This window comes from Tursiops truncatus, chromosome 12, assembly GCF_011762595.2.
Source record: "Tursiops truncatus isolate mTurTru1 chromosome 12, mTurTru1.mat.Y, whole genome shotgun sequence".
Classification (NCBI taxonomy): Eukaryota; Metazoa; Chordata; class Mammalia; order Artiodactyla; family Delphinidae; genus Tursiops; species Tursiops truncatus.
The window spans coordinates 87,923,679-87,936,299 of NC_047045.1; the positions used below are offsets into that span (position 1 = coordinate 87,923,679).

Below are 12,621 nucleotides of genomic sequence, written 5' to 3' on the forward strand. Positions count from 1 at the left end.
TCTCTCAGAAGCTAGCACTTGGCATCCAGGCCCCTGTGAGCACCTCCGGCCTGAACCGACAGTCTTTGGCTCTTTGGATGATACATTTCATTTATCTTTCCGGACTTCCTGAGGTTTTGTTGTTAATACGTGAGAGATGTGTTGAGCTTCTTGAATAAGAACCTAGAGAGCCACGGGGGTTTCTTCTGCCCCCCCCCCCCCCCCCCCCCCCCCCGCTTCTCCCTACCTCAGAGGAGGTGCAGTAGAAAAGCCAGAATGGCAAGTTTTGGCATCTGGGGTCTGGTCCTGCCTTTGTTGCTCATGTGCTCTGGCTAAGACATTTGCCCTCCTTTGCTTTGTTCTTCATCTTGAAGTTGTGAGGGTGAATGAATGAACATGCTTTCAATCTTCTGACTTCTACAGAAAAGTGCACAATAGCAAATAAGTATTGCGGCTATCGGCTTGTAGTTCTCTCAATAAAGCAGAAAGGAAAAACAAAATTTTTAGCGGCGAATGTTTTGAAAGGTTTCACATGCAAATTTTCCTCTTTGGATGGTCTTAGAATTAGCGGTATGCAGTATTTCCTTTGTATTTTTACCTCGATTTTTGATGAACGTTTCCTACCAGTATTCCTCAGTTACTTCGCCATCTACAGCTGCTCTGCTCACCTGTTTCTCAGACCCAAGAGCAGTCCCAGTTTTATTATAATTTCCTTCTCAAGCCAGGAGGAATGTGTTTAAGTACTTAATAGATTTTCTGGAATTTGAAGGAGAATTCACAGAGCCGCCCTCTTTCAGGAGGAGATATTTTCTTCCCCATCTTTCCATGGCTCTGTGTGTCGCTTTCCTCCTGAAAATACCAAGATCTCTACCTCCCTCCCCTGTGTGGGACCCAATGGTTGGAACAGCCCTGCCTTTGTCTCAACAGCCAGGCCCCAAATCTTCGGATACAGCCCTGCCCACCCCCCAACTCATTGCCAAAGCTTCGGATTAAACATGGGGTTAAAAAATCCGATTTGGATTTTCTGTTTTGTTCTTTTTCTCGGTGCCCCTGACGAGTCAATCGAAGCATTGTTCTTGCAAATCTTCACTCCTCTGGTTTTCTGTGGGAGCTAGAATTAGGGCTCTTTCCTGTAAAGCCGTAAGCCAAGGAGAAACTATTTCAGCAATGTTGTCTGCAATGGATACTGTCCAGAGCGCAGAATTCTCTTGGTTTCCCACCAGTCTCCACCGACGAGTCTGCAACCTCTACACCCCCTGTGCTTGCTTCAGAAACACCTGAAACGCTTTCAAAGCAGGCACGTTCCCGCCAGCCACACTTGCCCCAGGTCACTGCTACGTGCAAGTCAGACCCGAGATCTTTAGGTCCCTAAAAGCCCCCGAGTGGATTCACCTGCAGAAAAATGCTGTAGGTGCGCCACGCTCCTTGAACCTTTTGGGTGGTGTTGCGTGTTGTGCTGACAGCTGCCCTTACTGGAGAGCCAGCTAATCACTCAGCAAATTTGAGAGGCGACAATCTGGGCTGGACGAGGTAGCATTAGAGCCCAGAGTTCCAGGAGACCAAGGATGGCCGGGGACTGACCTAGGCTTCGAGTTAACTCTGTGGGATGCACCGGTCACTAGAGCCGTTCTTGCGCGGACCGGGTCAGGGCCCTGGGATGGGAGGAGGGCGATGCGCATCTTGTGGTCGTGCCCGGGGCCCTCCCAGGGTGCGCGCGCGTTGGCGTGGGCACGCGTGTGCGTGTCCGCGTGTGTGCATTTGTGTGCGTGTGTACACGCGTGTGCGTGTGTGTGCGCGCGTGCAGGGAAGGAGGCAGGCGCACGCAGCACCCGCGGGATACAGCACAGCCCTGGGGGCCCCCTCTCCATCTCCTGCTGCCGCAGACCCGCGCCGGGGCGGCCCCTCGGCAGAGCGGGCGTCCAAGCTCAGCGAGCGGGGCGCGGCGGCGGGCGCGGGGGGTGGGGCTGGGGGACGGGGGGGGAGGGAGGAGGACGGGGGGGGAGGGAGGAGGGCGGGCGGGCGGGCGGGAGGAGGATCCGGGAAGCTCGGCAGTTATTTGACAGGAGCCAGGGAAGCCGCAGAGGGCGCGGAGGACCGCCGGGTGCCGGGAGGGCAGCTGGTTGAGTCCGGGCCTCCCGGAGCGCTGGGGAAGAGGACCCCGAGCAGCCCCTCCGCCGGCTCCCCGGCCGCCGTGCCAGCGCGCAGGGCGCGGCCGCTGCTCCGAGCGCCGCCCTCGCCCTCCGGGGCCGAGAGCCCCGCCGGCCCCGCGCCCGGTCACCATGCTGCTCCCCCGGCTCTGCTGGCTGCCGCTGCTCGCGGGGCTGCTCCCGCAGGCGCCCGCGCAGAAGTTCTCGGCGCTCACGGTGAGTCCCAGCCCGCGGGGACCTGGCGGTGGCGCCGTGCCGCCTCCTGCCAGGGTCCGGCGGGGTCCCCGCGGTCCCCTTAGGCCGAAGCGCCCAGGCACGGGGAGCAGGTGACCCTCGGGGAGGTGGCGCCTCCTTCCGCCCGCGCGGCCGAAACAGGTGGGGCCTGGGCGGTTCGGCGGCGTGCGCGCGCGGGTCTGCTGGGGTCCCCCCGGCACGGGTGACGGGCCGGGGGTCCCGTGCCGCCCCAGCCACGGGGGGTGGGCAGGGCCTCGCGCGGAAACCAGGTCTCGGGACGAGGGCGCCGCCCGGCGGATTGTCCGAGGGCGGCCCCGGCGGGGCCTCGGCACCCACCCGGCCCGGTGTGTCCCGGGCTCGGCTCTCGGCGCGCGGCCGCGCGGACCGCGTGGCGCTTGCCTGCCGAGGGGGCCCTGCTCGTGGGCCACGCAAGTTTCGCCTGACCCTCCCGGAGACCCTCCCTACGTGAACTTGGAGGAAGCAGATGACACGACAAGTGAACATTGTCTTCCTTCCTGCTTAGAGCAGGCAGAAATTGGGGGCCCCCGGGGGCTCCGCGTCCTGCGCTCCCCGGCCCCGGGGCCCCGCGCCGGGTGTACCGAGCGCCAGGGTCACCGCGCCGACCGCGGCGGCTTTTGCTTTCTTAGCTGCGACTTCTCGGCGGGGCCCGGCCGCCCGGCGCGCAGTGCCAAGCGCGGAGCTCCGCGCAGGGGCCGAGCCAAGCCGCCGGCCGCCGGCTGGTCCCTGGTGTCCCAGCCCCCGGCTCGGGCAGACCTCGTGGGCTTGCAAACCCATAATTAATGCAATCTGCAGAAACGAAAACATTCCACTTAAATGTGTTTTTGAACAAGTGCTTGAGAAAACACGAAGGGAGAGAGAACACCTCTGGTGGGGAGATGCTTTTCAGTGGCCGGGGGCTCGTCCTGAAGGCGTTTATTGTATCGAAAATACCGACGGGTGAGATGGGCTGCAGTCGGGTTCTGCTTTTCAGCAACGCTCAAGCAGCCCCCAAGCCTCTTTTTCATTTTTTTTTTCTTTCCTTTCGAGCAGTACCAGGAGGGAGTTAGTGAGTTCACGGTTCATACCTAAAATTCTTCTGGGGTCCCTGCCTTGTGTCTCACAAATGACTTGTAGATTAGAAACTGCTAACTGGAGCTTGAAGGAGGTTTTCACACGCTCGGCTTTCCCTGTAGAGCCTTTATCTCCGCAGAGGGGCGGTGGAGCAAGCCTTGCTCGATGTATCCGTGTGTCTATCCATCTACACACACACAGGCGCTTAGACGCCCTCCCCCGCCACAGCGCATGCAAGGCCGCAGAGAAACAGACCAAGTCTCAAGATGAGACCCCACGTTTCTTCCAGAGATGAAGCAGCAGGTTGTCTATGGTGGCCACAGATTTCCTGAAAGTGCCCAGGGTACACGTCATCTGGGTGCTCCCCTGAGGGAACCTCCTGGGTTGGAAAAGCAGAATAGGGCGTTAGTTATTGGAATAACTGAAATCTCTACAGGTTTTCTTCTCTTTTCTGCCCTCCACTCTTCTTAGTTAAGCATTTACTTTAAGCCCCTCGTACTTTGCCTTCCCAAGGCTGCTCTCAGGAGTTCCCGGGTGGCAGTGATGCCAGCTACAGGTGGGATTCTTGTGCAGAAATGGTACATATGTGGCCCCCTTTGACTGTACTTCCTGAGGAAACCTTCTGCCTTAAAACTGCTTTTGCAGAAAAGCACTGTGCTGCTTTCGCGCCCAGGAGAAAAGCTTAAAGCCACGACATATTTTGGCAAACTCCCCCCGCCCCCCGCTATCTAAGACATCAAGAAGTTTTGCTGATGGGCCGTGAGGGAATGTCGGAGGTGCTGGATTTTCTGTGGTGCTCATCTCTTTTCAGATCGTTTCCCAGTGTTGGGGGATCTCTTGTTTCCAGAGCAATGGCTTTCTCTCTGCAAGATTTACTTCTGGTCTTTAATAAATCAGAGAGACAGTGCCCGTCCCTGGGAGACTGGGAGTGACCACTAGAAGTCGTCTGGATGTGTGACCCGAGGCGAGTTACTTAGCTTTCTTCATTTTCAGTGTTCCTATCTGTAAAGTGGGGATGAAGCAATACCCCGTGTTCAGCACGTTGCCGGGATTAAAGGTAAGGCGTTTGTGCACGTACCCGGCATGTGTCTGCTCTGTAATTCACCTTATTCCTGACAGCAGCCATGCCGCTGCGCCCGATGCCACAGTTTTCACAGGGGTCTGTGTCATTCAGATGTGGGGACACTGGCCTCACGGGGGTTCTGTCTGTCAGGGGCGTGTGTGTGGAGCACAGGGCTTTGCTCTGGGTGAATATGAGCTTTACTGAGGTGAATGGTGTCCGCGTGGACGGGCAAGTGAGAAAACTCGCCCGTCTGCCCCCTTCTGTACCACCCTTTCTTCTCACGTAGAGACAGGAAGAGGCGCTGCCTCTGGGGGTTAGAAGCTTGTTGCTGTTTTCCCTGGATGACGCCTTTGTTTTCCTCTCCCTGTAGTGAAAGGTCTTAGTTGGGGGACAGTGTTGCCGGATGTGTCAGTGGGTTTGATCACCTCTGCTACTTGCTGTTTAAGAGAATCTGCTTTGCTTGATAATTGTCTTTTTTTCCCACCGAAGTTATTCTTCAGAAATGGCACCTTTGTGTGTTTTCCTAGGACTTTCTGAGGGTTTGCATAATCGCCTGGTCATCCGTGAGCCCCGTGTTGTTTCCACTCAGCAGACGGTGCTGTGAAGTGTATCGACCCTTCCCGAATCTTGGTCCCTCTGTTTCTTCCTTCTTCTTCTAAGGCCGGATCATGTCCATTTTTTCATGAGAATGGTTGACTTTTTAAAAAATTTCTGCTCATGGCCGAGACTAGGGAATACCTGCCAGTGTAAGTGGTCTGGTTACACATCATTCTACTCCTCAAAGATGATCGCATCATAGGGGCGGCTATACGGACTTAGACAGCCAGTAGCCCGGCCCTGGGTGTTTCCTTCCGGGCTGTGAGGCACAATGTGCCCCGTGACCCCTTCCCCGGAGCGTTTGCGGGGGGCAAGTGGATTGATTTTAGAGCTGCCTGAGGGGAACTCTGCCCACACTGAGGACGCAGAGGCCGACAGGCCCCCTTCTCATGTGGCTTCTGGCCACCCGTGACGGTGCTCCCCCGGTTCCTGTCCACCACTGAGCTTTCTTTGCTCCCAGGGCACGTTGTGTGTGTTTTCTCGTTGATCTCCCAGCAGCCTAACCAGCAGGGCTCTGCCGTGTCCATATTCCAGAGGCCCTGTTGGAGCCCCGGACACTGCCCTGATCCAGATGCTTAGAAATTCAACCCGAGGTTGTTTTTCTTCCCTAGGCAGGGTGGAGGGCTTCCCTGCACTGTTTGCTGCTGGGTCTCCTGTGAGAATGGTCCAGCTCGACCCTGCCCCTTCCCTCCCAGCCTGGCTGGCCTCCAGCGCACGGCGAGGGCAAAGGACTTGTCGGTCGGGGAGACGTGTACCGACAGAGTTGAAGTGGCTGTTTTCCACCCCTGTGTGTATCTGTTTGCTTTGAAAGAGAAGGAAGGAGTTGGGAAGGCAGGATTTGCTCCCATGTACATGTGACCGTGTGTCATTATTGGCCCGAGAGGGTCTAATGTTGATGCTGCTGGGATGTTGGCGTGGCCCCGCCAGCTCCGGGCGACTGTGGACCATCCTGCTTGACGCTGTTCTCACTCGCTGCCCAGGCTCTCAGGGAACGATTATGGTTTCTTTCTTCTCCCGCTGCAAATGGGCTGAGTACATTTGCTGCTCTGGGAAGGCTGCGTTTCATTCATCAGCAGAAGACGGACCACGGAGGTGGTTAAGGAAAAGGAAACTAAACATCATCAAAATTTTCCAACCTAGAAGCCCATTTACATGGCGACTACAAACCCAAACATCTGGAGGAGTAACTTTAATTTTGATTTGAAATCAAGACCATAAATAAAAGTATAAGCAACTTCAGGCTATAACAAGACTGTGCAGTAAACGGGCATTGATCTAACCAACACAGGTCGCAATGGTTCAGAACAGAGCAGATTTCTAAGTAATTCTATATCAAAATGAGCCTTCCTGAGAGTCTAGGAATTTAGAATGAGGCTGTTATTAAGACGGGCAGTGGAACACTGGCGTAGAGGGCAAGGGTAACGTTTCATATGTTTGAATTAAAAGGTACACTATTCCGCACATACGAGTCATAGCCTCAGAGTGATGGACTTCCAGGTAGATTTTGGAATTGGAGAAGAAAAAGTAAGAGATAATTTTCTGAGTTCATTTATAGGAAACTAGAACGGTCACCTTTATGTTTCCCCAGTTGATGGTGTTGGTCATGGCACAAGATCCCCCTATTAATATTTGTACATCTCTAGAGCTTAAGTAACCCATAATATATTGAGTATTTAACTGAAGCCCCAGAGAGGAAAGGTTTCAGAAAATGAAATCTTAGTTTCATATGGGCTAAGAAGAAGTTATTCTAAAGGGATAATCATAGGCAGTCTTGTGTGGTTCTGTAGTCCCAGGCCGAAGACCAAAGAGCAAGGATTTGTAATAAGACGCAAATAAATAGAGGCCAGTGAAATGGTCCCTCACGTTTATATTGTCGTGATTGAGAAACAAGAAATTATAACCGGAAACTTGTACTAGCTGTCCAGATTTCATCAGAATTTTCAACAGGGAGGCCCTCTCGGGATGTCTAGTAACACTGTAATTATATTCCGGTTTTTATTACGTATGGCATGATGTGCGATATTAACCAATTAAACTGGCAGTTAAGGGAAGGTGCAACGGCAGTACAGTAAGTGAACTTTTTCTTCCTTCAACACATATCTTCCCTCTTTTTACTTTCTTCTTTTCCCTGGTCATCTTTATTCTTTATCTTTTAGGCCTCTGCCCAAATTACAATGAACTCCCTTTGCTTCTCCTATGACCATTAATGTTACTGTTTCTTTTTTAGCGCTAGCTGAGATCCGTAAGAGGTTTTCTAGTTTCTTCCCCTCATACTCTTGCCCCTAAGAGCATCTGTAGGCCCCTCTACCGTGCTCCGGCCTGGTGCTGTGGGTAGGCCACTGCAGTCACTTTATCCCCAGCATCGTGTTACCGGCCCTGTCCATCAGCAAGCCCACGCCGACGGCAGAGTTTTAAAATGTTTTTGTCAGGGGGTAAGCCAACTCTTAGCATTTGAGGTTGCTGGCAAAGAGTCTTCCAATAATAGTGAAGTCCCAGAAAGCATGACGAGTTTAGATGCACACGGTCGTCTGTGTGTGGTTTTTTTTTTTTTTTTGTCTGTGTGTGTTTGATCTTTGGTCCAGAACACTTCAGGATGCACGGCAGAATCTATTAGGTCCATTTCATTTGGGATGTTCTCACATCTGTTGGGTTTTAGTCACTGCTGAAAGAACAAGTTCGTCACCTTGTTAGCCCCCAAATGCTCTAGTCTATAGGTGGTTCTTGCCCAAGGTGGGTTGTTTTGTGTATTTATCTTTGACTCTGTTCCGTATAATCAAGGCTCCAGGAGCAAATGGGTCCAGCTTACCTACGAGATGACAGCATGGCAGACACGAGATTTCCTTCCTGGGATTAAGAAAATCTGTCTCATTTCCTATGGCTTTGCCTGTCCTGGTCAGGTCTATCCCATACCAGCCCCCAGTGGACTGAAAAAGACAGACGCTTCCCTAGCTCAGGCCACGGTGGCTTGTGAGGTGGGGCCTCGGGGCCTCGGGGCCTCGGAAGAAGGTGGCACTGGCTCTCGTCTGATCCAGACGTGAGTGCTGACTGCTGGGCAGTGGACCCCTTACTCCTGCCAGGGAGCCACATTTCTCCGTTTCAATGAAAAGTGCATAAGAAATGTTTTTTTTATTACTCTGAGGAATGATGAAAAAGTACATTGCCCAGTGGGAAGACTGTTGATTTTAATTTCTTAGGGCACCTTGTCCGTTGAGGACGGTGAGATGTGTGGTTGCCATGGTTACCTCTGGCGTGGCTGACCCGTGTTAGGTGTTGTCGCTCTGACGTGTAACTCACGACTGAACCCTAGTGTTGAGGTTTTGACGTGTAATTGCTCTTTTCTCCCTTTCTTTGCTCATGTCTAAGTGCTTCTGGGGCCCAACTTCATCTTCAGAAGAACATAGCGTAGACTTGCCTTTTCCTCCTCGTATCTGGTTAACCGTTTCTGGTTACTCACATAACTAACTCAGGCACAGGTTCATCTCTCTTCACATGAACTCCATCCACATAATTGCACTTTCCTTGCGCTACGATAGTTTTTCTTATAACGTTGAGAAAAAGGGACAAATGCAAAGACACATCACAGAGCCGCTCTGGGTCACTTCCTCAGTTTCGGACGTCACTGTGGGGTCGTTCCCTACATGACACATCAGAGTCACATAAAGAGACGTCATAAGATACAGTCACGCCATTGATGAGAAACACTCTTAAGTATGGAGCAGAGAGTACAAAATAAAAATAAAATAATTCCGTTTATGCTTATCATTTTAAAAAACAATTCAAGAGGTCTGAACGAAGGTATCTAGCGGAATCTAGCGCCTTGTCTGTTTTCAGTTGTCTATCAATTCATTCCGCAGAGGACTTGGGTCTGTGTCATCAAGACTTAAAAAAAATAAGTACATTTAAAATTAATTTAAAAACTTGACCTTTGAAAGACAGAAATGACTGTCCTGCAGTTTTGTGGTGGCTGCAGGCTTAAGACGGCCGAGTGAGTGGCATTTGGGAATTTCATGGCCAGCCTTGGGGTCAGGGTTCTGGGCAGCATGGCGCCCGGAGCCCTTTCTGTGACATGACATCAGCTTTATCCAGCAGGAGATACATGTGAAGGTTTCCCTCACTCCTTCTCAGAGATCAGCCACTTAAGTGTTTGCTGCCCCTGTTTTAAGGGACTGTCACCTTCTTCACAGGGAGGTGGTCGAGTCGGGGGCAGACAGACGGAGCTCAGTTCCTGTCATGTCCACCGCTGGTCAGGGCTCTGCTCTCAGGGCCAGGCCCGTCGGTGCCAGAGGGGCAGGAGCTGTCGGCCAGGCCACTGTGGCTGTTGCGTTGCACGTGCTTGTGTCAGAGGAGGAGGAGAGGAAGGTCCGTTTCTCCCGTGGCACCAAACTGACCGTGACATCAGGGCCCTCACCAAGGAAAGTCTAGGCCAGGAAGACCTTTGTCCTTGGGAAACAGATACGTGGAAAGTTTTAAACATTAAAAAGAGAGGTAAGGAGAAATTCTGCACTAATGCCGTTGACTGTGGAATAAAACCTGTCATCAGGAGGGTTCTCCTTGGACCTGGGTACCCTGGAGGACCTTGCTTTTAATACAGGCTGAGAATCACATAATCTTTAAAATTGTCATCTACTGATGAATCAACAGTTCACATCATGTGCTTTCCTTGGGCCACGTACTTAGGTATTTAAGGAAGATCACTAGGTCTTTGAAGCCCAGATGCCCTCCGTGCCTCTTCTGTATCTTCCTGTCCCGACCCTTTCCTCCCAGGCCCGGTTCCGTCTTCCCGTGTTGGAGGAACTCGGAAAGTGAGGTGCGTTACGGACATCCATGCCCACCTGCTCCCACTTCCCACCCTCCCTTCTAAGGCATCCCCGCAGGTTCCCCCTCTGCTTTCTGAACCAAGCTCTGCTCTGAGCTCTGGTTGGTCCACACCCTTTGATGAGCCCTCGGGACCAGACACGAGATCTCAACAGAGGAGCATAACCTTGCTTGATGACACTGGGGTGTGGTTGGCCCACTTGCCCAAGTCACTTTCTGAATCTGAGGTTCCGTTAAGCCAGTTCCCCGCCCCCCACCCCCGCAGCACTGTTTCTTTGAACGTTTTGAACCCGTAAGTGGTGTATACGTTATTCCTGTTAAAACTAGATTTGCGTCCTGACCCCGTTACCAGGTTGGAACTAGCCCCTCAGGCTCTCGTAAATCGGCTAAGCACTCCTCCACCTTCCTGTAAATGGGTTGGCCTAGGGACATTGAGGGATGGGCTGGGACTCACTCCCAGGAGATGAGACCCAGGGCCTTTTGTCTCTGCTGCAACGATTCCCTGCACCAGGAAATATCCCCAGGGGATTTGGGTACGTGCTCCGGAAAGAATCGGTGACTTACAAATCATCAAACACTAACTTGGACTCCCAAGTACGCGTCCTGTGACTCTTACTCAGGCCCGGTATGGACACTTTGTGAAGGAAGGTGTTGGACCCGCTGCGAGTACTCAGGCAGCGCTGGTCTCCACCCGTGCTGCACCGCGCAGGGCTGCCGTCTCCTGGGCACACCGACTTGCTCTCCCAGCACCGGCGTGAGAACATCCCGCACGCGGACCGAAACTTCAGTGTAACACAGTAAACGGTCTTTACAGCCTGCACTTTTCTCTTGTAAAGTAGAGAGAGCCGGTTTCCGGTGCTGGTAACAGCCCTGCCAAGCCGCCCTGTTCCTTTCGTGGGTGCGTGTGTTTTAAATTTTTGCAAACACCTCAGGGCAAGGAAAGTGAGTAACAGCTCTGACCTGAACGTACACGTCGACTAAGCTTGTAGCTTTGCAGGATCCACACATGATGGGCTCGTGCTCATCAGGTCTTCATTCTTCAGAGGTTTATCTTTTGGAGGGAGTTGCCAAAGCGAGATCTTTCTTTTCACTCGGAGATATAATCCAGGTGGAGTCACGAATCCCTTTCCCTGCGCCCGTGGCATCTCTCCGCCGTTTACACCCGGCTTGAGACGCAGGTGCGGCTCCAGGGGAAGCGCCTCTTCGTACTGTTCCGTCGCCGGCCACACGAGGGCGCCCGAGAGCAGCCTGCTCCGCCGGGGCGGGCGGGCAGGGGTCCGCGGGTGGGCTCGGGCTCCACCCCCCGCAAAGCTTCTGCCACTTGGCGACTTGGGTCGTCACCTAGCCTGGGTTCAGGCGCCACGTTCAACTTTCCAGTTTTAGAGGTTTGACTCATGATGCAGGGACACTAAATTAGGGAATTAACAACCAAGGGACGTTTTTATTTGAGGTTTCCAGCAACTTTCTTTGGAAGTCTGGGATATGCAGGTTAAGTTCAGGGCGATTACTCAAATACCAGGTAAGAATGCTGTGTACCCGAGGCAGGATTTTGGCTTTAATAAATGAAGCCAGGAGAGATGCCCCAGTGGGCTGTCTGCTGGGCCCGGCTGCCGGCAGATGCAGTTTCCTTTCTGCCGCAAGATCTGGTCACTTAGTGAATGGATTTTATTCAGAGCAGTGGCTTCCCTTACTTGCAGGCTAAATTAATATTGTATTTCAGCGTTCTTTGGGGGTGGACGTTCTTAGACGTGTCCATTTTATGATGGATTTTAACCCGAAAGAACATTAACTGCAGAAAATCAACAGTCTGTGCTCAGGCTTTCAAAGCCTGTCTTCCAGCCGAGCCTTTTCCCAATAAAATCTGCAAACTCGCTTTGTTGGGGGAAGGCTCGGGGGAGGTGCGCCCCGGCCCGGCTTCCCTCAGACACTTTCTTACCGACCTCTGGCCAGAAACCAGTTACATTTCTTTGCATCCAAAGATCTGAAGGTGGTTTAAAAAGTCCTAATTGGCCCCATTCAAATTCTCACCAATGTTCCCTCCCCTTGCCTCCTCTCGGCCGCCGTTTTCTTCCCTTGTTCGTTTTTTACATGACAGAGGAAGGCCAGCCTCACTGCCTGCAGCCGTGGCCGCAGGTCGTACCGCAGACGTTGGGCGGAGGGGCCATGCCCGTGTTCTGAGGTCCCTTCGCAGCTGTGACCTCTTCAGAACCTGGCTTATTTCCAGGCTCAGCCCGGCCTCGCTGTGGTCCCCGTGTCTATGAGGGGGACTCGGGGAGCCGGCAGGTGATGCTGGGTCCCAGAGGCTTCCTGAGACTCCGGGGGGCCTGGACGCCCGGCATCGCCCCTCTGCCCCCAGATGGCAGCGCAGTGGCGTGGACACGCCCCGGACGCTCTGTCCTGTCCGAGTGTGGAATCCTCGGTGTGGGTGCACGTGCAGTGTCCCCCGAGTGCTGAGGTCAGGAAGTGGGCTGTGGGCTTAGGCCTGGGGAGGGGCCCCCTCAGGCCTTTCTTCCTGGGGACTGTTGCCACGTCAGCCCTGGTGCTCTTCTTATCCAACCCCCTAATTTAACACAAAAGGGTACAAGAATTTCATTGGCCAAGACATGGTAGAGAGTTAGTTAACCTCTGTGTCCCTCTTTCTCTGTGTGTCTCTGTCTCTCTCTGTCTCTCTCCAGCCCTCGGGCTTTCTGCAGTCTTGCACCGTGTGCACGTGGT

At 53.3% G+C, this 12,621-nt stretch overlaps 1 protein-coding gene across 5 annotated transcripts in view; it reads left to right on the plus strand.

The window, feature by feature from the left end:
- The first annotated feature begins 2,042 nt into the window (after positions 1–2,042).
- Positions 2,043–12,621, plus strand: part of SMOC2 (SPARC related modular calcium binding 2) — a 149,854-nt gene continuing 139,275 nt past the window's right edge. For all 5 annotated transcript variants that reach the window (XM_019951769.3, XM_019951770.3, XM_019951771.3 and 2 more), the window contains exon 1: positions 2,043–2,342. In XM_019951769.3, the coding sequence (XP_019807328.1) occupies positions 2,259–2,342 (84 nt within the window). In that variant the 5' untranslated portion in view covers positions 2,043–2,258. The remainder of the gene's footprint in view (positions 2,343–12,621) is intronic.